Below are 25239 nucleotides of genomic sequence, written 5' to 3' on the forward strand. Positions count from 1 at the left end.
ACAACGGTCTGTAGATTTTGAGATAAACCTAAGTAATTCTGCCATCCTGCCAGTCAAACTTTGGACGTCCTTATGTTTCTGAGGTGAAGGCATGTCGATCAGAGCCTGGGTCTTGTCTGGATTAGCTTCTATTCCTCGAGCGTTTACAATGAAACCCAGGAATTTTCCTGAAGACACTCCGAAAGAGCACTTATGAGGGTAAAGTTTCATGTTATATCTCCGTAACACGGCAAAACATTCTTCGAGGTCATCCACATAGTTATTGTTAAGTTGAGATTTAACTAACATATCGTCAACATCAACTTCCATGTTATTCCCTATTTGTTCGGAGAACATCATGTTCATGAGCCGCTGGTAAGTGGATCCAGCATTCTTGAGCCCGAATGGCATGACGTTATAACAATACATCCCTTTGTCAGTTATGAAGCTCGTATGCTCTTGGTCGGGGGCATGCATGGCTATCTGGTTATATCCAGAATAGGAATCCATGAATGACATGAGTCCATGCCCTGCTGTGGCATCCACGAGCTGATCGATCCGCGATAAAGGGAAGCAATTCTTAGGACACGCATTATTAAGGTCTGACTAGTCAATGCAAGTTTGCCATGTCCCGTTAGGTTTCAGAACCAGCACCAGGTTGGTTACCCAATTGGGGTAAAAAGCATCCCTGATGAATTGGTTTACTTTTAACCTGTCGACTTCCTCTTTAAGGGCCTTCTTCCTATCGTTATCAAGTAGTCTTCATTTTTGCTGCTTCGGCGAGAAGCTTTTGTCAATATTTAACGCGTGGCTCACTACATTTGGACTTATCCCTATCATGTCCGAATGTGACCATGCGAAGACATCCTGGTTCTTCTTGAAAAAGCAAATTAATTGCTATTTGGTTTCTCCGTGGAGGTTTCTCCTGACCTTTACCGTTTTCGGGGGGTCTGATTCTTTGAGCTTGATTTCTTCGAGCTCTTCCAATGGTTCGAGATCAGCTCTTTCCTCCACTCTTAGATCAATCTCTTCATCTATCTCCAAGACTGTCCCGTCCTTAGTTTGAATAACGACGAGCGTTTTTGTGCTCGCCTACTTCTTTCCTCATAGGGAAATGCTATAGCATTCCCTTCCGACTAACTGGTCTCCCTTCAGCATCCCGATGCCACTAGAAGTTGGGAACTTGATGGCCAAATGCCTTATAGATGAGACTGCCCCCAGGCTTACAAGGGCGGGTCTCCCGAGCAGCAGGTTGTAGGCCGATGGCAGGTCCACTACTACAAACTCCATCATCTTGGTTTCTGAGACTGGGTAGTCTCCCAAGGTCACAGGGAGTTCAATGGATCCCATACAGGCAATCCCTTCTCCTGAAAAATCGTACAACGTCGTTGCACAAGCTTTTAGGTCACGAAGCGTGAGTCCCATCTTTTCTAAGGTGGCCTTATAGAGAATGTTCACTGAGCTCCCATTATCAATGAGAACTCGGTGAACCCTCTTGTTCGTGAGCTGGAGAGTGATGACCAGTGGGTCGTTGTGACGAAACTGAACATGGGATGCATCATCCTTAGTAAAGGTTATAGGCTGAGATTCAACCTTTTGGTACTTCGGAGCTCTGGGTTCGGGTTCATAAGGGGACCCGTCCCCAGTTTTCAGCTTGTTCACGTATCACTTATGGGTGTTCTTGCCCGATCCTGCGAGGAAAGGCCCGCCCGAGATGGTTACCACATCTTCTCCATCAATCGGAGGGGGTCTCTCTTCTTCCCTAGCTCGGGAATTGTTGTTTTGAGCAGGCGGCAGCACAGCTGTCCTCTGGCTGGTAGAAGCCTGATTATTGTTCTAGTTTCTGACATACTGCCTGAAGTATCCTCTCGAGATTAGTCATTTGATCTCGTCCTTCAGTTGCCTGCACTCATCAGTAGGGTGCCCAGTATCTCTGTGAAATCGACAGTATTTACTGGAGTCTCTCTTGGACTTTTGATTTCTCATGGGGTCTGGACGCCTGAAAGGGACCTGGTTTTCATTAGCCAGGTAAATATTCTCCTGAGACTCATTGAGCTCGGTGTACACCTTGTACACGGAGAAGTATCTTTCCCCTTTCTTCTTCTTTCCCCCTTCTACCTCGGGGTTACTTCCTTCATTCTTCGGCAGGGGGTTTCTAGGCTGACGGGTTCACCGAGGTCGAGGCAGAGTTTACGTTTATCATTGTAGTTATAGGCTGAGAGGTCATATTCAGCGTTGACCTTGCCTATTCTACATTGAAAAACCTCTGAGCTTGTCGATTAAACTCGATTAAGGACCTCACAGGCTTCCTCTGCATATCTTCTTAGAGGGGACTTCTCGGCATTACCCCATCTTGGACGGCCATTAAATGACCGCTGTCATCTACATCCCGAGCTCGGGCGACTTCCAAATTGAATCTTGTAAGGTAGCTCTTCAACGTTTCATTTGGTTGTTGCTGGACATTGGTCAGGGTCGATGCCTCGGGTCTTACCTCGATCATGGCTCTAAACTGCTTCTTGAAATCTTTCGACAACTGATCCCAAGAAGTGATTGAATGTCTCTTATATTTTTTGAACCAGTTTTTCGCTGGTCCTGTAAGTGATGCTGGAAATAACATGCATCTGAGCTCGTAACCCACATTACTTGCTCTCATTATAGTGTCAAATGCACTCAAATGACTATATGGGTCGGATTTCCTTTCAAAAGGTGGGACATGAGGAATCTGAAACCCTTGAGGAAATAGAATTTTGGAAATGTGGGAGGGCGAATGGCTCGAGCTCCTCATCAACATCTTCGTCCTGATTCCGACCTTGCTCATTCTGTAAGAGCCTAAATGCTCTTTCCAGTTGGTCAATTCTATCCTGAATTGGGTCCACAGGGGTCTCGCCTGAAATTGGTTATCATTGATCACAATTACAGGCTCGCACCTTCGCAGGGGATCCTTGCGCCCATTTAGGCGATCTCTCAGATCTGGGTTCGAGGGATTACCACTACCCCGATTCTGATTCTGGTGTTCCCACAAGTCAAGGTGGTTCCTTTGGCTCCCAGTATTTCTACGTCCTTGATCATACATATTGACTGATCTGGTGTCCCCAGAGTCATCAATGGCGAGGCCCGTCGTATGATTGTTTCGAGATGGATTCCTTTCAGGCTGCCTCGTCTCTGCTGTGCGAGACCGAGACATTTGGCTTCTCGTAGGCTGGGCGCCTCTCTGTTCTCTAGCCGCTTCTCCATTCCCCTGCTTCCGTCCAGCCCGCCTTTCCCTATCACCCTGAGTCGGTTGTGTGTTCCTCCGAGGCGGTGAGGGATATCTTATTGGCGATGGAGGGAACTGTATGGGTGATGGTGGCTGCCACCCATTTCGGGGTCTGGATGGTCCCAAGTTCGCCTGTGCCGACTCGGTAACATTCTGCCTGTTACCCAGATTCTGAGTCCGAGCCTCTGCAGGGGCTCAGTTATTCCCAGTGTCAGCTGGTAGTTCAGCAGTTGAGTTAATCGGAGCTCTAGCATGGGTGTTTCTTCGGGGCCTCGAGAGAGCAGGTTGCTTTGCCGGTGGCGGAGGTTGCTCCGTTCTTCTTGTGGCAACGTTTTTGTGAGGTCGCCCACGAGGCTTGCGGGGAGGAACATGAACGTCCCACGGAGGTGGGGCTTGGTTTTCAGGAGGAGGTTGAGGCTGAGCAGTCTGCGCCTCCGCAGCTAACCTAGCCAGCCCCTCGTTCCGCTTTTTGGCCTCAGCCAACTATTTTCTTAACTGTCGATTTTTGAGTTCCACAATGGGGACATACCGCTCGGGATTATAATACATGTCCTCATCATCCCTGGAAGCCGGAGGTGCCAGAGGTCCTCGAGAATCGGAAGACTCACTTCTTTCTTCTGGTTATGGATTCATCATTGGCTGCTTCCCAGGGCGTCGTGGATAGTTTTCTTCAGGAACATTCTAATCATTTGCGCCCATTGCTAATCAGGGATTGTATTGCTTAAGGCTCTCAATGAAAGCACCAAACTGTTGACGTCGTTTTTCGTCAACTTAAAATGTAGAGCAATTAAACAATAAGAACTATGGCGCAGACGAATAATATGGTAGAACAACAAGAATTTTACGTGGTTCAGCAGTTAACTCTGCCTAGTCCACAAGTTTATTTTATTAAGACTTGGAGTTTTCTGGAAATCCTTCAAGGATGAATTCTCTAGAATTTCTCTCAGTATATCAAAAGATTCGTCCTCTACAAATGTTCATGAACTCTCTATATATAGAGAGTATTCAGAGTTCATTCCCACATATTTCGGGAAGATACTTCTGCTTATTAATTAAAATAATGATTTAAATACTGTAACTCCTATATACAAGGAAACGTCCCCTGAAGACCACGGGCGAATAACAGACTTGTTAATATCCCTTTAATGTTGGGATGTTACAACAATAAATATCTTTAAATGCATGGAACGCGTTACATCAGACGACCCATTAAATCTTTCGAGGTCGGCAATCAACATCATGTCGGTCCAGGTCTATAGATAAGTTACGAACTAGCTACCTTACTCCAAGACTAGCTCGAAGTAGGTAGATACCATCGAGGCTGTTACATTCCGAGCTTGTACTCCTGCTAAGCTCGGTCTACTTGATCTGAAGACACCCGACAACGGATATACCCCGAGCTAAATTCTTTCGAGCTCATAAAGAACTTCGAGGTTAAATGTATTCGAGGTTGCCATCTTGATCCGAGGGTTTGACATCTGGGCCACGAACATGCGCTTTAGATATCTCGAGCTCACATTTGACGAGTCCAGCTTTCGAGGTCACAATCTCGTGTCTCGAAATCTGGGTGTAACACTATGTGTTTTTCAGCTTGTATTCTTTAGTTAATCCTGAGACATATTCTAGTATATACGTATATGTATATTGTATTTCATATATATATATATATACTAGATACAAGCAATGTGCGGCTTAGTTTAATTTATGTATTATATTAATTATTTTTATTAAATTTATATTAATGTAATATAAATTTTGAAATAATATCCTATTTTAATTAAATAATTTATTTATTTTTGTTTAAGTTTATGTTTGTTATAGTTTTTGAATTTGGGAGTGACAACAAGAGATTATATATTATATGTTTAATGTAATATTAAATATTATACGTGGATTTTAAATTTAAGTTTCTTACTAGGTTTTTAAAAAAAAAAACAATTTGCTGATAATTTATAGTAGATTATATTATATGTTTAATATGATATTATTCTAATAAGTGAGTTTAAGTTTATTATTATTTTATTATTTTTAAATAATTATCATTGTAAAATATCTCAAAAATATCATATTTTAATTTGTTTAATTATTTATTATTTAAAAATAATTATCATTGTAAAATATTTGAAAAATATCCTATTTTAATTTGTTTAATTATTTATTATTGTAAAATATTTCAAAAATATCATATTTTAATTATTTATTTTATTTTATTTAAGTTTAAGGATTTACAATCTACCGTTAAATATAAGAATATTCTGTTAAATATAGAATATTCTGTTAAAGTTAACATTAAAAAAATAAAAACTCGTTAAAATCAAGAATTTCCGTTATCTACACACTTATTATATAGAATATATATATATATATGAGAATTCTCCTATAGGGGCTTCGCTTTAAGCCATACTGGTGGGACTCTCAGTATTCTCGACCCGTGAATAGTTTTCGGTGCAATTCTTTTATGACTGTGTATATTGTATCTATTTAGAGCTTCCTGCAAATTTTCAGAAAATTCTGAATAGTTCACAGTACCGAAAACTAAGTTCAAACATGTTGTTGCACGTGTGACTAATGTTTTTTATGCGAGTGGAAAACAACATGTTTGGACCTAGTTTTCAGTACTGTAAATTATTCGGAATTTTCTGAAAATTTGCAAGAAGCTCTAAATAGCTACAATATACACAGTCATAAAAAAACTCACCGAAAATTGTTCACGGGTTGAGAACACTGAGAGTCCCACCGGTAGGACTTAAAGTGAAGACCTTATAGAAGAATTGTCATATATATAGTGAATTGGATTAATAGAACTGATTATACGCTATAATATATATGGAAAAGTTCTCAATGGGTATTACCCATACATGGGTACCTAGGAAAATGTGCAAATATGCTGACATGGCATGTAGGTGACTTGGTACATCAAGTTACCAACAAGTAAAGATTCTTTTTTTTTGTTGCATAGAATCTTTTTTTGGGGGGCATTAATTTCGAAATTGCTATTTTTTTGTCATTAGGAATGGTGATTCCAACCAATAAGATGTAAGCTCTTTTTTCAAGTTTTGAATTAATTTAAAAAAATTTAAATTAGGGTTTCATAATAAATGCAGACTCATTTCTTAAACTCTCTATTCTTCTTCTTCTTCTTCTTCATTCAAAGTAAAAAAATAAACATAAAAAATCATAATTGCACCCATGATTTTGTGAGCATGTGAAGAAGAAATAAAAAATCGTGTGGGAAAAAAATAGAGGGGGAGAGAGAAAACGCATGGGAGTAGAGGGGAAGGGGATGAAGAACAAAAGAAGTAGATCTAAGGATTTAGGAGGAAGGGTTGGAAAGAAGAGACAAATTTTTTATGAGAACTCATTGTCTCCTAATCGAACAGGTCCAAATTGTTTTTAGTCTGCGCTTGTCGGTATAGATCTCCTATGAAATGTTTGGAGTCATCATCTTCAATGTTCAAAAGTAGAACTCGACGTTGTCTTCATAGTGAGTCTTATTGTTCTTTTTGTAAGGTAATATCTTCATATCTATATATGTGTCTATGATTGAGATCTCATTTTATGTTTATGTTAGAACACTTGGATTATTATATTTCTAAAATCTTTTTTCTTTTTTCCATTTAAAAAATAGGAATATGAAAACCATGTATGAGTAGATGAGGTAGATCGTGATGTTCCTATCCTACCATGGAGTTTTGTCATACCTGATGAGGATGGTGATGCAATGACCATTAATATTCCATCAGATGTAAACAAAGGGATCCTTCAAATTCCAGACCATGCAAAATGTGAATGTATTATTTTTTTAAATTATTTTCAAAATTTTATATTAATTTATTTTTTACAGATTGGGGTGGCAAAAGTAAATGCTTTGCTCATAATGGTTGTTGGTTTGCAAAATATTTTGGTTACGAAGATCCTTGAATCTAGAGATAGGTTAAATGGTTCAAATAATATTATCCATCAACTTCGTCGTCGTCTGGTTGGTATATCTTAATTAATTTCATAGTATGAAACATTATCTGGTTGATATATGTTTATCTAATTTTTTTATTTATTTATTGTTTTGTACGGAAACTATGTGATGCATCTCAAAGATCTGAAGACCAAAATTAAGATATCATTATTAGTAGTAATGTAATCAATAATTAGGAAGATGTGGAGTAGTAATTTGGTTTACTTTTGTATTTTTATATTGTTGATCGAAATAAGTTTGTTTAATTTCCAATGTAGCATTTTAAATACTATTTGGTGCAAATTTATGTAATTTCCAATGTACTAATTGAAATATATTTTTTTGCAATATTTTTTTAATTTATTTAACTTATTAAATTTTAATTTCAAAATTATTATTTCAAATTTGAGATTTTATTATTTAAATCTTATATTGAAAATAACAACTAATTAATGATTTTTTATGTACCTTAAAATGTAGAGCACGTAAACAGTAAAAACTATGGCCAAAAAGGATAATACAATAAAACAACGAGAGTTTTTTACATGGTTCAGCAGTTAACTCTGCCTAGTCCACGAGTCCTTTTTATTAAGACTTAGGAAATTTCTGGAAATTCTTCAGGGATGAATTCTCCAGAGATTCTCTCAAGATCACCAAATTTCAATCTGTTACAAAGGTACATGATCTCTCTATTTATAGAGGAGATCTCAGAATACAATCCCACACGTTTCGGGAAATTATTCTGTACATTAATAAATTTAATGACTTTAAAGTTTGTAACTCCTATATACAAGGAAACGTCCCCTGAAGACCAGGGGGCGTATAACCGACTAGTTAATATCCCTTTATTGTAGGAAAGTTACAACAATAAATATCTCTTGAATGCATAGACTACGTCTCCTCAGGTGACCTATTAAGTCGTTCGAGATCAGCAATCAGCATCACGCCAGTCTAGGTCTCTGAATAAATTATAAGTTGCATTATTTTCCCCAAGACCAGCTCGGAGTGGGTAAATATCACCGAAGCCAACTTATTTCAAGCTCACACCTATGCCAAGCTCGGATCTCTTGATCTGAGGTCACCCGACAATGGACGTCCTCCGATGTTCTGTCTTTCCAGCTTATAAGGACTTCGAGGCTACCCATCTTCAAGGTTTCCACCTGCTTTGAAGATTCGGCGTCTAGATTACGAACATGTATTTTAACTATCGCGAGCTTACACCTGACGAATCCAACTTTCGAGGTCACAACCTCAAGTCTCGAAATCTGGGTGTAACATTTTGCCCCCTCAAAAGTATTAGTTCGAATCCTATGAGAAGGAAACTTTTGAACTACTTTCTTCGGGAACCGCACTGTCACACATACTCGAGTATGGACACTCGTCAATTGGTTATTGCTCACTCAATGTACTTGAGTACCTTGGAAATCTGCCCACGATCGTTCGCCTGCTGCCTTTACAGTACCATCATGTCACATGTCCCTGGCCGTCGGATTTGGCACGGAATCTGGCCAATGGCCTAGATTGGTTCGAATTTCAACATCTCCACAGGCCTATAAATAAGCTTCCAGTCGCTTCTTAATTTTTCCCTTACATTTGAAATTTTTTTAGAGAGAAAATACCAGAGCCATTCTTGTCCGATTCTTGCATGTTCTCCAAGCCGAGAAGACAAAACACGGTTGGACTTTTTGAATCTATGAGATCGTACTTGCAACCGCTCGTTCAGTCATCTATTTCTCTGTTCCCGCCGATTACATTGTGTAAGTATCCGATTTTGGCTTTATATATTTTTTCCTCTTTTACGCGTGTTTCTGCCTTTATTGCATCTTAGTCACTGGAACTGTGTTGGTTCATTCTTTAATTTAATGCATTAGGATGCTTTGATCGATAGATATTAGGTTTAGGTTTCCACATTACTGGTTCTAAATCCAATTCATATGTAGGAAGACCCAAATATGGTCTTTTTTTCTGAGTTTTTAAATTTCGGAAGATGTATCTTGCACACCAAGATATTGGGTACAAAATCTGGGTTTTAAAGAATGCACGATTCCCAAGAATACCACTTTTGAATAACCGCCACCTTTTTTTTCCTGATATTTCAGGATTTTCAAAAATTAAATCCACTTTCCTCCCTTTTTTCGTGAAATACACGTCATGACACTAGTCGGGTCCCCATGATCGAGCCCATCTCGTATCCAAGCGTCTTCAATCTTGAACCACCGAGGTCGTTATTCTCGATTCCTTGCATGCATGGCCCTCACCATTTTTTCTTTCTTGCTAGATGTCACAAAATCTGGAAAGATGGTGGGGGTCGTTGCTTGCCATCCTGTATTCACCAAAAACTCCGAGCCCGGAGTCGGTGTTTACCCAGAACTAGCGTTTAATTCGGGAGCACGAACTGAGGCGTGAACAAGAGGCACTCGAGATCACTTCCGACATCAGATAGACGAGGTCGAGGAAGGGAAAGGGAAAAGACTAAGGGTCACCCTTCATCCAGATCCTGATACCGAGCCTAGATCGATTCCCCTCGACCCTAAGCTTAAAGTGATAGTTGCCTTCAAACCAGGTGTTCTGCAATTTTCACTGATGGGGGAGCCCTCTACCTCACAGCCGAGGAGGGAGTTTTTCGAGGCCGAGCATTATTGGAGCTCGATTACATCATTGGGCTAGATATCTGATATTCTGGCCCTTCATGGCTTAGGGTTGTCGGGCTCGCTTAGGTGCCGAGCTCCGACTGCCCACGAGCGGAGCTGTCATGCTCCGGGGGATGGAAACCCTAACACCAGACTGAGGTATGCGGCTTGGAGCCAGGAGTATATGAAGGCAGGAGCGGTACGCCTTTGAAGTCTTTCTTCAAAGACTTCACAGACTTTGTTGGGTAGGCCCCCTTCCAGCTCAACACCAATTCTTACAGGGTTCTGTCTGCCCTGAGGTCGCTATACCGTGAACTGAAGTGGGAAGGACCATCGCTCGAGGAGATCCTGTATCTCTTTTGTTTGAAAAGAAATCCCTTCCGAGCTCAGTGAGGAGATGGCTTCTATTATCTCTCGAGCTACCCCAAGGAGAAGAAGATGTTCGAGGATCTTCCAAATCATCCTCCTGATTTCAAGAAGGCCTTCTTCTGGACAGATGGCCTAGCTCCGTCTCGATACTACTCGTTCAGAAGGATTCGTAAGTATCTCAACCTCCTTTTCTGTACCCGAACTTTTGTTTTTAGGCCTCTATTTAGTTGAAATGCGTTTGATTTTCCAGCCAACTATCATCGCCCTGCTCCCACTGATGAGATGAAGGAGCATAGAGAGACTCTGCTCCAACTCCCTTACGGCAGGAGATCCCTCTCATATCTTTTGCACGAAGACAAGCTCCTAGATTGCAGGCTCTTGGGAGAGGATCAGTCCACCTCGGATTGGTCCAATAAAAAATATGACCGCTGGGAGCTCGTGCCTCTACCAATGGGAAACCTCCCCCCAAGGAGAGAGGTGAGGCCTCCACCTCCAGTTCATCAAAGGAGTCGGCAATCAGGGAACGAGGCCAACGACGGGGCCTCAAGCTCGGGCTCGGATAAGCAAGGTACAGTCATCCTAAGCTCGAATATGTGGTCCCCCTCCCTATTAAAGCATAAACCCGATAGGTTAGTATTGTGTGAGGACGATAGAAACCATTTTTATGTATGGTCTTGGGTGGATGAACGGGTTCATAGGTTCGATAGCTGGCTCGGGAAATACGACATCATGTATAGCCTGAATGAGGTATGGAACGGAATAGCCGTCCAATATGGGACCAATGACTATAGGGACCTTTCGAGGTTGACGTCCACCTATAGGGAAGGTACTCCCCCCGCCTCTTCTGAAGATGGGGGAATTTTGTGGTCGCCAAGCTTAAGCTCGGAGGAGAGTTCCAGTTAGGTTTTTCTCCACTTGTCTTTTTATCCCTTCTATGTTTGTTAGTGCCATGCTAAATCATAATTGAAATTGTGCAGGTGCCATGGATTCCGACCTTGATGTCGTGCTCGCTAGTGGCGAGGGGGCTCAAAAGAGTAAGCCCCCGAGAGGCTCGCGGAGGTCGGACCGACCCTCCAAAGTCCTCAAGTGCACTGAGAAGACTCCACTAGCTTCGACTACTGCGAGCACAGTCGAGGACTCGACTGCCCAGGTCGACACATTCACCTCGGTCGTTTCTTATGCGTTTCCCCCGGTCACAGTCCACCTAGTACTTGGCCCACCCCCGAAGAAGCCCTCGACTTCCAAACCACATATGATGTCAATCCTACCTCATGTTGATGAGTTCGCAATTGAAAATGCCGCTGGCACCCACGGGGCTATACTTGGTTCAGACATCCTGTCTCGGGTGGGTCAGAGCCTTGGTGGTTTCGACGCTGAACATTGGGAGTTTTTGAATAAAGCTCGGGACTGCAATACTCTATATGATAAGTGTGACAGTCAGAATCTTGTGATCCGTAAGGGGAAAGACCGGGTAAGCAGTGCAATCCCACACCGCCTAGGGAAGGTCAAGTGTAATGATTCTAAAACTGTGTAGGTATGGTACTACACAGTTGAAGAGGGCTTAAATGGATTTGTGGGTATTACCTATATCAACAAGATGCATATTCTTTTCGGTAGCCCATCACTTGAGAACTCCAAAGTTAAGCATGCTTGACCTGGGGTAATCTAGGGATGGGTGACCTCCTGGGAAGTTTTCCTAGGAAGCATGTGTTGTGAGGACAAAGCACGCTGAAAAGACTCGTGTTGGTTTGTAGGGCCAGTCGTCATTCCAGAAAGTAGCCATTGTGACGTGGGGCGTCACAAATGGTATCAGAGCCTTGACCCAGCCGGAAGTGTGGCTAACGAGGACGTCAGGCCCGTAAGGGGGGGGGGTTATTGTGACAGTCAGAATCCCGTGATTCGTAAGGGGAAAGATCAGGTAAGCTGTGCAATCCCACACCGCCTGGGGAAGGTCAAGTGTGATGATTCTAAGACTGTGTAGGTATGGGGCTACTCAGTTGAAGATGACTTAAATGGATTGATGGGTACTACCTATATCAATAAGATGCATCTTCTTTTCGGTAGCCCATCACTTGAGAACTCCAAAGTTAAGCATGCTTGACCTGGGGTAATCTAGGGACGGGTGACCTCCTGGGAAGTTTTCCTAGGAAGTATGTGAGTGAGGACAAAGCACGCTGAAAAGACTTGTGTTGGTTTGTAACACCCCAATTTGCTAATAAGGTTTAGGACCTTGATTAGCGTGCCTGGAGGGCAATAAATGAAATGAAATGACATGTCAATATATGAATTTAAATGAATATGTGATTAGAATGCATGTTTAGATGGAATAAATATGCATGTGGGCCCCGTTTGCTTGTTAGGGGTAAATTGGTCATTTTAGCCCGTTGAGGGCATAAATGTGTTAAATGTACTATATGATTAATACCACGTGTGAGTGGTGATATTACTGTGGTGCACGTGCCGAGACGGTCCTAGGGAGCTAATTAGTTTAAAAGTCATAACGGGATTAGATTCCCGGCTCGGGAGGAGCCTAGGGGTATTTTGGGAATTTTATAATTTGAGTTTGTGAGTTAATGGTTATTGGTAATGGAGTAACTTGAGTTACCATTGGTAATTATTAAGGGTAACAAGTTTAGATGAGAGAAATGGTAGAATTGTAGGAAAGGTGAAATGGAAAATATGCCCTTGAGGTTTAGTTAGGAAATGATTTTTATGGAGGGGTTAAATGGTCATTTGGCAAAGGTTAGATAGCTTCAGCTAAAGGAAAGGGTGAATCACGTTCAACACTTAGTAACAATTGAGTTTATGCTGAAATTTGAAGAAAAAGCTAGAAGAAAAAGAAAGCTGAATTTAAAACCTAGGAGGAGAATCAAGAGGTTTGAGGCAACCAAAATCAAGTTTAGGCTAAGATTGTTCAGAGGTAATATTTATGCTCTGTTTTTGGTTTTAGTTTAAGTTTGATTTTTATAGATTAAGCGTGGGAATTTAAAGAAAGTTATGGATGGTTTGCATGGAATTCAGTTTGGATAATCAAGGGGGAAAGTGACTTGAAGCTGAGATTGAAGAGAATTCAAGCTGAATTCTTGATTGAGGTAAGAGTTTTTAACATGTTTGAATTTCGTATTTGATGTGGTTTAAGATTTTAGAAGCATGGTTTATATTTTTCAAGCTCTGGTTTAAGTTTTAGAAGCCATGGTTTAAGTTTCTGAAATCTGAAACTCAAGTGTGGATTTTGGGTGTAATTGTGTAATTGAGCTTGTTGTTGATGTTTAAAGGTTGTTAAATGGTTTATTTGGGGTGTTAAATTGATTTTGGGGTTTAGGTATATGTTTGGGTTGAATTGGAGGTGTTTTGGCTCGGGAAAAACGCAGAGGAAAACCTAGAATTCTGGGTTCGCGTAGGGGCGCCGCGACCCTGTTCTTCGGTGCCGCGGCACAGGGCTGTATCATGAGCAGTAATGGTTCTGGGCGCCGCGGCCCTAGGCATTTTCAGACAGTGTATTTTTGTATTTTTTGGGCATTTTCCCTGGGGGCTCAGGGGATGTTTCTGTTGCATTGTTTTTGGGAAATAGGGGTCTCGAGAGTACGGGATTGGTCCCGGGAAGCGGTTTTGGATTGGTTAGTATTAAAGAGTGTTTTATATGTGTTGTGACTAGGTTTTCGGAGAGGCTCGGGCTAGAGGACCGTGCTCATGACTTTGGTGCATTGGAAAGCTCGGGATACAGGTAAGAAAACTGTAGTACCCGTAGAGCAAGGCATGGGCCCATAGAATTGTTGCAGGGCACGACCCTAGATTGTATTACATGCTAGGGTGTAGCCTTGATTGAATTTTTATATGATTGAATGTTGTTTGAGTTAAACTATATGTGGTTATAGTTGAATGAACGACAAAGGAGCCGAGAACGGCAAGGAGTCGGAAACGGCAAAGGGCCGAGAACGGCAATGGGGCCGAGAGTAACATTGGGCACGTAGAGTGCATACCTCCAGGGTGAGACCTCAATGGATACATGGGATATCCTTACGGTGAGGACCGAGATCCAAGGCTTTGCTAATGCTTCTGGGACGGCATGGCCGTATATGTGTTTCGTCTGATGGACTATCTGTTTATCTATGAGTTATCTGTTATAAAGGTTGAATAATTTGCATACGTTATGTGCTGTGTGAGTTTTCTTGCTGGGCTTCGGCTCACGGGTGCTCTGTGTTGCAGGTAAGGGCAAGGAAAAAGTTAACCAACCATGAGAATGGAGAGCGTGGGGCGGCGCGTACATGTTTGGCCTGCCCGACTGCTTTGGTTGGGGACATTTTGAGAAATGGTTGTATTGAACTCTGATTTTGACGGTTAATCACCTGTAAACCTATTTTGGAATCGTAAATATTTTATAAATTGTATTTTGGGATCCCAAATGTAAGACACTTGAAATTTTCAGTGAATTAATGAATTTTCAAAGATTACAGCCTTAATCTCTATTTAATCACACTTTTGTAATAAAAACCTCGTTTAGCGAGTTAATTGCACATTTTAAACTCACTTAGCAACAGCTCTAAGGTAGTAGGGCGTTACAACTTGGTATTGATATGATACTAGGAATGGATTGGTTAACGAGATACGGAGCAACGATTGATTGCAAACAACGAATGGTGACTTTTGAACCAGAAGGCAAGGTACCTTTTGTATTTGTGGGGACGGTGAATGGACCATGAGTGCCTATGATCTCAGCACTGAAGGCTAGAGACATGATGCAGGAAGGTTGCATAGGATTCCTAGCAAGTGTTGTAGATACCTCTAGAGTGGTATCAGTGGGACCGAATGAAACCAGACTGGTCTGTGAGTTCCCTGACTTATTTCCAGCAGATTTGCTAGGATTGCCGCCACAGCGGGAGATCGAGTTCGTCATAGAGTTGGCACCAGGAGCGGAGCCAGTGTCTAGGGCACCTTATAGAATGGCTCCAACAGAGTTAAAGGAGTTGAAGATTCAGTTACAGGAGCTACTGGATTTGGGGCTCATTAGACCAAGTTTCTCGCCATGGGGTGCTCCAGTGTTATTTGCTAAGAAGACGGATGGATCGCTTAGGATGTGCATTGACTGCAAGGAGTTGAACAAGTTGACTATTAAGAATAAGTATCCACTACCCAAGATCGATGATTTATTTGATCAGTTACAGGGGAGTACGGTGTTTTCAAAGATTGATCTCAGGTCGGGCTATCATCAGTTGAGGATTAAAGAGGAAGACATACCAAAGACTACTTTTCGGACAAGGTATGGGCACTATGAATTCTGGTTATGTCCTTTGGATTAACCAATGCCCCAGCAGCCTTTATGGATATGATGAATAGGATTTTCAAAGATTATCTGGATAAGATTGTGATTGTATTTATCGATGATATACTAGTGTACTCCCAGTCAGAGACAGAGCATGAGCATCATCTGCGCCTTGTATTGCAGCGATTGAGAGAGCATAAGTTATATGCCAAGTTCAGTAAGTTCGAATTCTGGTTACCGCAGGTTACATTTCTGGGCCATATTGTCATTAAGGAGGGGATACTGGTTGACCCAAGTAAGATAGAGGCAGTGAGAGATTGGCCTAGACCGAGCAGTGTTCCTGAGGTAAGAAGTTTTCTTGGGTTGGCAGGATACTACCGACGATTCGTAGAGGGGTTCTCCAGAATTGCTACTCCATTGACAGAATTGAAAAGAAAGAAGACCAAGTATGTGTTGATAGATCGGTGTGAAAATAGATTTAAGGAATTAAAGCGACGATTGATTACTCCATCATTCTTGAGCCTGCCGACAGACAATGAGAAGTTCGTGGTTTACTGTGACGCTTCTAGACAGGGTTTGGGATGTGTGTTGATGCAAGCTGGGAAGGTAATAGCTTATGCATCAAGGCAATTAAAGGAGTCCGAGCAGAGGTATCCCACGCATGATCTGGAGTTGGCTGCAGTGGTATTCACACTTAAGGTTTGGAGACATTACCTATATGGTGAAAGGTGCGAGATATACACTGATCATAAGAGTTTAAAGTATTTCTTTACCCAGAAGATTTGAATATGCGCCAAAGGCGGTGGCTAGATTTGGTAAAGGATTATGATTGTGATATCTTATATCATCCTGGGAAGGCTAATGTAGTGGCTGATGCATTGAGCTGGAAGGGTCCAGGACAGTTGTTTAGTTCGAGGCATGTATCAGACAGATTAGCTGAGGAGATGACCAGAGCAGGTATCACTACAACAGTTATGCCCATATATTACATTAAAATATAGCATATTTTAATAAGTGTTATTGTCGCATGGTAATAGAAAAAGACGGAAAATGGGCGATAAATGAAATACACAGGCGCCAAATGAAACACAAAAGCAATCTCTAAGGTTGAATCCCTAATTACTCTACACGCCTCCTCTGTTTCTCTCTCACACTCAGTAACTCTCTCTTTCTCTCTCACTCGTTCAATCTTTCTTTCTTTCTCTCTGTTTGTTGCAGGTGTGTGACAAGGTGATGGGGCCTGCGGCTTGGGTCGTGTGACAGGGAGGCTCGACTCTTGGGTCTACGGCGTGGCTGTCTTCCTCCGTCTCATCTACCACAACTTCCCTCCCCATGTTTCGCTGACTCCGACGGAGATTGACTTGCAGAGCAATGGTCCAGCAGGCTGTACAGAGAGGAGCTCCAGCTGCTTACGCCCAAGAAATGGAGAGGCTAACCGCTAAAGAATCCCTTCTTCTTGCTGTGAGTCTCAAGTTTTAAGAATTTGTGTATTGTAGTTGATAAGACCTAGCATTTGAGCTTTGAATTTGAGATTATTTATTTATTCAGTTTAAGGATTCTGGGGGTTTTTCCAAGCTTCAATTTTTATGGGATTTTTACTTGTTCAAGCTAATCAGGTCGCCATTCTTGGAGGGTCGGTGGGATTTTTTTCAAGGCTGATGTCTTCCATGCAGTAGTTGAGGTGAGTCTTTCTTTGATTTAGAAAGCGATTTTTTCATTCTTTGTTTCAATTTGTTTGGCAAAAAAGATGACTTGCAGCTCATTAGATTATTTTGCATATGCTTTTTTCTTTTTGATCTTTCTCTCACTCTTTTCCCTCGTTGAAGAATAGCAAAATAAAAAGGGTAATCTTTATTTCTCCTTCAACATTGACAAAGAGTTTATGATTTTTGTTAATATTTTTCACATGCAGCAATAATTCAAAGTTTACCCATACCAGTTTAGGTCAATGTATATCATGTGCCCATAATAATAATAAGCAATTATAAACTAACATATGATGCTGAACACTACTTGAGTTGTCAACTCAAATTACAAGTTACTAAACTTTGATCACTCATAAGAAGTTAATTCAAGTAGTGATGAGCACCCATACCAGTTTCGTCCGTTGCTGCCTGCTATGATGTGCATAATCTCTTTTCTTAGCTGTGGTTATCTCTGTTTTTGGTCTTGATGATTAACTGTTATATGGTTTTTTTTTTGTGTTACAATTTGTACTTGTTTCTGTTATAAAGAAATAATAGTCTGGTTGTTTTCAATATATTGTTTTGGGTTATCTTTCAGGAGAGTTTTGGTTGCGTTGGACTTTGTCAAAGAAAATTTGTCAGGGTTATATTTCCCATTTGATCTGTGACATTCCATATTCCAATTTCTTCTATGTTGACCAACCCTCTTTGACCCATTTTCTCTGTATTTTGGTTTGTATAGGCACGAAGTTCAAAATTACTTTGTGTTAATAATAAAAGGAGAAAAAAATGGCATCTTTATTTTGTGTTAATAATGTTAAAATCAGAAGCTTCTAATTTTGAAAGATGAGAATATACTAACTTGGCCATGTTTATTAATCTTCCCAAAGTCTTAATACATATGGTTTAAAGATGATTTGAGCACTGATACCATTGTTATTAGCCCAAGTTTGCAGTGTGAAAAGGTTATGGTTGGAATCTGAAGCTAATGATTTTTGACATTTTTACTGCAATAACGAGAAAGATTTAGTATGTTCATTAGAGAAGCTATATATTCGACATAGCAACAATAAATTAGCTCAATGTGAAATGAAACCTGTTTCAATCCACTTTTACCATTAAATTTGTTTTATGCATTGTAGAGTGTAGTTTTTGAATTTGAATCATGGACTTTCTATTTATCTTGTTCCGATCTGCAGTCCATGCAACGAGGCGATCCATCTTGGGTTGGTTATATATATGCCTTCTTAATCTTTTCTGGAGTGGTATGGCTTCTATCTTTCAAGAACTCAAATAAAGTAATGTGCTTTCTGCTTAAAATTGTAACACTTTTGTACAGAACTAATGGCAAGTTGAAATCTTAATATTTAAATCCCTTTTATGGACTACAAGGAGATTATTGGAATGAATCAAGTTGTAGTGTGAGATAGAAGTTATTTAGGACAGTTATAAATTTTCAATTCATTAATATGTTTATTATGGCAGCCAACAAGGTTTGACAAGTTTTTGTATATGATTAACTTTTGTATGAATTTCTTGAAAAGTTTGTGTATACACTTGAAAGACAAAAGCCTAAATTATGTAATTGCGAAATTGCAAAATTTAATATCTGATTTCTTAAGTCATGCACACATGAGAACTTATACTGCCATTTGATGTATGTATGCGGTATGTATATATTTAGCTGTCCATTTTATTGGTCAATTGTTTGTAAGATTCTTTTCACATACAATTATCTGTGTTTCAAATGCAGCCTTATGTTGACTGGTTCAAATGGGATGGTGCTAAACATCCCCTTTCAAATGCACCTGAACCCAAGAGATGCTTCACTCGTTCAAAGAGCGAAGATAAAATGGTATGCTATTGTCAACTTCACTGTTTCTATATAGAAGTTGGTAAATTTTTTAGTATTTTCTTTTATCTCTAATGTAATGAATGAAATTTATGTTATGTTTTCATTCTGAGCTTTCATTTCACCTACTGGTTGCTGAGATAGAACAATAGAAGGAATTTCAAACATGAGTTTAATTATTCAGGCCTTGCACTTTTGCTGTATCTACAGGTTGTTCGCTATTGTCGGGCTATTCGTAAGGGGTTGATTAAATTTGATGAGCCTAAAGAAGAACCATCTGTCTACCTCTTGTGGGGAGATGAATCCAACTCTAACGAAAAGTCTGGGCATTTAGCTTATATTCCTGCGCCGAAGCCGAAATTGCCAGGTACAACTGATCACCTGTTTTCTGGAATGAAAATCAACATAGGATTTAGCCCTTTTTTTTCATAATTTTCTTTATTAAATTTTTGTTAAAATTTCCCCTCTTTTAGGTCACGAAGAGTCATACAATCCCTCTAAAGAATATATCCCTACACAAGAAGAGATTAATGCTTATCATTTCGTATATGTATTGACCTTTTGCCTGATTTATTAGATAGTAAAGCAGTTGACGATTTGACTTAACATTGGCAAACATATAACCTTGATCTAAAATCCTTTTGATATCTAATGCAAACATTATTTGATTTTTGCAAATGATCTAGCAGTAAGTTTATTTGTTTTGTCTTTTTGTTTAGTTAAAATAACTTACACAACGATCTAGCAGTCTGAGTTTATGTGATTTATTGGTTTTTGCATGCACATACACAACTTTCATAGGCTCAATGCTGAAGTTATTATATTCAATGTATGTGCTGAATGTTTATGTAGCTTCTCTTAAGAGGGCCCAATTTTTCACAGCATATTTTGTATAGCTTTTCTCAAGTATTTTCTTTCATGTATTTTTTTAAGTTTTGTTTGTTAATTCTGAATTGACGATTCTTATTTTTTGTGAAATTGATTGTTGTTTGTTTGCCATGAAATTTAAGATTTCAAAATTCCTAATTTTATTTTTTCATTTCTCATATTGATGTTGTGATGTGATGAATTCCTTAATTATGTCTAGGCAACTCAATTATGAATCAAAAAGTAATTTTTTTTTTTGTTGTCTTTCCAAATATAATATTGGTATTTAATTGCCTTGATTGCCCAAGTACTTGCTTGTTTATCATTTTGGAAGTGCTATTGATGGAAAGTAGTGCTTATGAATTGATATTTCTTCTCTCAAATAAACCTCTAATGTTCATTCACGACTCAATTGAATTGAATTTAGCTAAGAATGATTTTGTGATTTTTTTTGGATAGTTTGTTTCTTATGATTGCACTGTTATATGGGATGCTCAACCAGTGAAATGGGCCATGAGATTGAGGGTGGCTTTGCATCTGACACAAGCTCTGGAGTACTGTAGCAGCAAAGGGCGTGCATTGTATCACGATCTCAATGCCTACAGGGTTTTATTTGATCAGGTAACAATGGTTTCTTTGATATATAGTTTTTATTTTTATTTAACACTTTTAATTAAAATAATTTACTATTGAGTTGGCTGTGATCAATTATCAGCCATTAAAATAATGAAGTGTCAGGTGATTATAGAATAATGGCAAGAAACTTGTTATAAAAATTGATGTTGAGAAGGTGGGTTTGGTATTTGATTTCTTAAAAGGTTTTGGAGGGAAGGGGAGATGCTAAGATTACAGGGGGTGTTAGTTTGGTAGCCTTTTTAGTAATGGTAAATGGAAATTGAAAGACACATGAATCTGCAACATATTTTGGATTCAATTCCATATTTGTTTCAGTTCCTGTGTTCCATTCTCTATATTCTACTAACATATTTAGCTTTGTTATTTAGAAAAATAGCAAAAAAAATTTATGGTGGGTAATGTTACACCCTCTATTTTTTTTTCTCCCATTCCCAGCTCTCTTCTAAAAGTATCCCCCTGATATTAAAAAAAATTATAATTTTTTCTTGCACTCCCTTTATTTTTTTTTTTGCTCAAGTCTCTCACTCCCTTTAGATATTAGGCATTGCTGAGCTTATAGTGAAAACATTTTGAATTTCATCTTACAAGATATCCAATCTCACATTGTCCAAATATTGTTGTTTGCAGGAGACCAACTATGTTCCGATTACGAGAGGAAACAGAGTTGTCCTAATGATTAACGGGTAGATTATGCTAATTTATTTTCATCTATATAAACTTATAGATGTGTGTGCAACTTGTATGTGTGTATTTTTTTTTATCAGAATCAATTTAAATCCCATACACACACACACAATTTTATATATTTATCTTGCCCACAAAAATAATTTGTATCCTGTGAATCCTCGAAAAAAAAAGTCCAAGTTTTTTTTTGAGCTCTGTAGCTGTCCTTGCAGGTAGTCATCCACCACCCAAGATTCCTGTTCCACTCCCTCCATCTCGTTCTACAAAGAGTGATAAGGTATGTTCATTCAACAACAATAATAATAATAAACAGGTGGTACAATAACTTGGGATTTGACTTAGGAAAAGACCAATTTTGTTAATGCAGATTTTTTTTTAAGTGGCCGATACATGTGGTTCTTTAAATAATTTGGCACCATAGTTTGAATTATAGAAGCTACGTTCCATATTATCATAATTCAAAATAGACAAATAAACTTGAACCTTTAATTTGATACAGTCCATGCTCATCACTTATCTTTGCCTTTTGAATGTCACTAACTGTCAAAATTGTCTGAATTTCAATGGATGTCAACTATTACCATGTTACAACTGGAGTTCTGATGGCCTCAATTAATAATGTAATTTTTGCATTCTTTGCTAGGGATTTGCGTTGGTGTTTGTTTTCCTTATGTATCATAAATTAGTATACTCAAATGGGTTATAAAGGGATTCTCTAGAGGCTGTAAATATAACCATTCCAATATATTTTTTTACCAGTTATTATTTTTTGTTTTTAGTTTCCATTTATTTGAAAATAAACAGCAACTTAAGCTATGAAACTGTTTTTTTTTAACAGAATATAATTTTTCTCCCTTCTCCTACCAATTTTAGCATAAACAAGCGGGATGGAAACTAGTGATTTTTTGCTATTAAAATAGTTGCATTGATTAACATTAATACAATTGTTAGTTTTGTTCTCTTAGTTTTGAAGTAAGCACAACATGTGAACTTGAGATATATGGAAACTAGTGATTTTTTGCTAATTGTGGCCATTGCAACTTGCAAAGCTATTGAGTGTTGAAATTTTTGACTTAATTACTTGTGTTAATACGGGGTTGCCTACAAAATAATGACAACTCTAGAATGGACTCTTTTTCCTTGGATACATATTTGAAACCAAGTATGCCTCTCTTTCCGTCCACATATTAAAAGGTTTATTAGTCACTCCATTGGGACTGCATTCATACTATTAACTCTTTTTTCTGGACTTTTCTTTGAACTTTCTTTGTTTCATGTACAAACCTTGTTGTTTCTTTTTCATAGTTTAGTTAGCAAGAGAGTAAATAAAAGGTTGTGCTTTTTAAGGGAATTATTTTCTAAGTAGTTGCAAAGAGCAACAATAGAAATAGAAAACAGGGCATAAAAAAGAACTATATGATTATTTTTACAGTGATTGGTAATCCACCGCTTCAAAATAAAACCAAAACTTCCCCATTAGTTAGTTACAATGCCCCAGCACTCGTACTTTCTCTCTCATGCATCACCACTGTCCTATACATATACATAATTCCTCTTGTTTTAATCTTATTGTGCTGTGAAATCATTTTCCCTTGCTTATACTCTTTATGCCTGGCATAATTTTTCTTTTATCATTTCATCTCTATAGGTACAATGTAGCAATTAAGTATGCAACTATTACTCTTGCTGGGCACTTCTAACCAAAGTAGAATTATGAATATAGATTACTCTCTGTCATTTTAGATTTTTCTCTTAGAAATCCAATCTTTTTTTTTCTGCAATTTTGGGTAAAATATGAATCTTTCTATTTTAGATTCTATTCAATTTTATTTCAGATTTTGTTTTTAGAAATTCGAAAATGTTGTTGAGCTGTGGGGTAAGCTCTTTTCACTCTGCTATTGTGTGACTTAATATGATTAAGATCTTGAGGTAATATCATTGATTTTATTATAATTATTTTATTTTGATGTTAATATATGTGTTGTCTATTGTGTGACTTAATATGATTAAGATCTTGTTTCCTTGTAGTGCATACAATGGAATAATACCAAATTCTGATTATATTACTAAGTTATTGAGAATTCAGTAGGAATATGCTTGCTCTTATAAACTCTAGTTAAGATTAAGTTTCATTGATTTGTATTTCACTGTTTTAATATCAGTAAAGGACATATAGCTGTTTTTTTTTATTATTTGAAAAAAAAAAACTTTGCTTGATTATGTTTGTAATGTATCAAGCCTTTGCCTTGCTTTATGAAGAAAGTTATGAAACACTTTATGTCTTCATTGCTCCCTACTGTCTGAAAAACTATAATGTCTTAATGGCAGCAAGTTGTTTGACAAGTTTGATTTTATTTGCACTGTATTCTCTTTTCTTATTTATAGCTTTGGTAAGTTATAGTTTATATGATAGTTATGGGATTGGATTTGCATTCACTTGTTATATTTTTTATTTATTTTAGTTTTCATCTTGCAGATGTTCCCAAGCTTTGTTTGAATCTTCATTTTGTTTTCTATTATGCTTACTTATATTTTGATATTTCTTTGCTAGTTGATTTTCTGGCATTTCAGGAACTTGTTACTGCTTGGGTTGTCATCTTGGCTTGCCTTGCCCATGGGTTTGTTACGGTCTTAGTTGCTAGTGAAGCTCATGCAATAACTCTGGTTGTTGAGGGTTTGTTAGGAGTTGTGTTTACAGTGGCTGCATTAACAGATGAAGCAATGAATGTTAGTGAGGTATTATAAGTCTGTAAAAATTATAATATAGCATTCATTCATTACCTGGGCTAAATACATGTTAGTTTGGATCCCAAGTGGGTTAATGAAATCTTTTACAGGTCTTTGTTAATTTTTAAGCATCTCCATTTTTTTTTGTCTTTAGCACATATAATCATTAAGCTGTGCAAAATAGCTAGTGGTATGAGGTTCATCTCATCTGATGTTCATGCATATTTATGTAATAATCTATTTGGTTTTAAGGGAAATAATATGTGTCTAATGTCCATATGTGCTGTTTTAGGTTTAGATCACTTCCAGGACTTGTCATGTCAACCAGACCCAAAGGGATATCATAGAATGTGAGAATTTTCTCTTCTAGACAAGTGCACAAAGGATGATGAATTGAAGGATGGAGCAAGTTTCATGCATGATTTACTTTTGTGTATCTTGTAATGTTTTTGTTTTTCATTTTTGAAGTAAAAAATGTTCAAGAAACTTTATTATGTTATGCTTTCAAACTTAAGTTAGAACTAAGATTTCATGAAATAGACACATTCATAGTTTGAATTAGTTATTGTTTAATATAATACTTATGGTTTATCAATATATTGAGAATTACATTTTATGATTAATTTTGATTTTTTTTTATCAAAATACAATAATGAAAATCTTTTAATTAAAAAAAAAACTTATAAGTACTCTTATCACAATAAAAAACCTTAATATGTTATGATTTAGAAACATATTATAAGCGTAACAAATTGCTATGATTTATATAATATACCAAACTAAAAATGTTATCAAAATAATCAAATGTAACAGTTGAAAAGTGTTATGAAAAAAATATAAGATTAAACTTCAAATTTATAACCAAAAACTCTATCTAAATGCTATTATTTGAATATTATAGCATCTAAAAATGTGTTATTGAATAGTTTAAGATAACACCGAACATAACATTCAAATACTGTTATAGAAAACACTGGACTTTTAATAACAGGGGCTATGTTAGCATTTTCAAAAGTGTTATCAACAGTCCCGGTTAGCAGTTTTTAAGTGTTATGAATATTGTTTTTTCTTGTAGTGTATAGAGTTATTGGTTGGTAGGTTACCCGACAATTCCTGACGTTGTGCAAGCCCAAATAGATCCCCTGAACCAGGCAGTACAACAGCTGGTCGGGGGAAGGACGTCTCATATCGAGTATGACAGGAGAAGAGGCACTCATTTCGTTCAAAGGATAGCTATGGCAAAAACTCCTAGCAAGTTTAAAATGCCCACGCTTCCAAACTTTGACGGTATGGTGACCCGGTATCTCATGTCATCAAGTTTGAGATACAAATGGACATTTAG

General features: G+C 38.3%; 1 protein-coding gene and 1 long non-coding RNA gene across 2 annotated transcripts; both read left to right on the forward strand.

Annotated features, from left to right (window-relative positions):
* Positions 1–16817: 16817 nt before the first annotated feature.
* LOC133823691 (ribosome biogenesis protein BOP1 homolog) lies at positions 16818–19575 on the forward strand. Its single transcript, XM_062256536.1, has 5 exons — positions 16818–16907; positions 18274–18396; positions 18885–18986; positions 19194–19350; positions 19457–19575. Exons 1-5 carry the CDS (start codon positions 16818–16820, stop codon positions 19558–19560), a joined length of 576 nt encoding a protein of 191 aa, XP_062112520.1. The 3' UTR covers positions 19561–19575.
* Positions 19576–20004: 429 nt separating this feature from the next.
* Positions 20005–21438, forward strand: LOC133820953 (uncharacterized). The gene is made up of 3 exons (XR_009887232.1): positions 20005–20471; positions 21114–21169; positions 21383–21438. It is a non-coding gene; the product is annotated as an uncharacterized LOC133820953 (long non-coding RNA).
* The last annotated feature ends 3801 nt before the right edge of the window (positions 21439–25239 follow it).

Source organism: Humulus lupulus, chromosome 3 (genome assembly GCF_963169125.1).
Source record: "Humulus lupulus chromosome 3, drHumLupu1.1, whole genome shotgun sequence".
Classification (NCBI taxonomy): Eukaryota; Viridiplantae; Streptophyta; class Magnoliopsida; order Rosales; family Cannabaceae; genus Humulus; species Humulus lupulus.

Coding starts and splice junctions, on each gene's coding strand:
- LOC133823691 (XM_062256536.1), top strand. CDS start 16,818: ATGGTCCAGCAGGCTGTACAGAGAGGAGCTCCAGCTGCTTACGCCCAA. Junction 16,908..18,273: donor AAGAATCCCTTCTTCTTGCT/GTGAGTCTCAAG, acceptor TATGCATTGTAG/AGTGTAGTTTTTGAATTTGA. Junction 18,987..19,193: donor CAAAGAGCGAAGATAAAATG/GTATGCTATTGT, acceptor CTGTATCTACAG/GTTGTTCGCTATTGTCGGGC.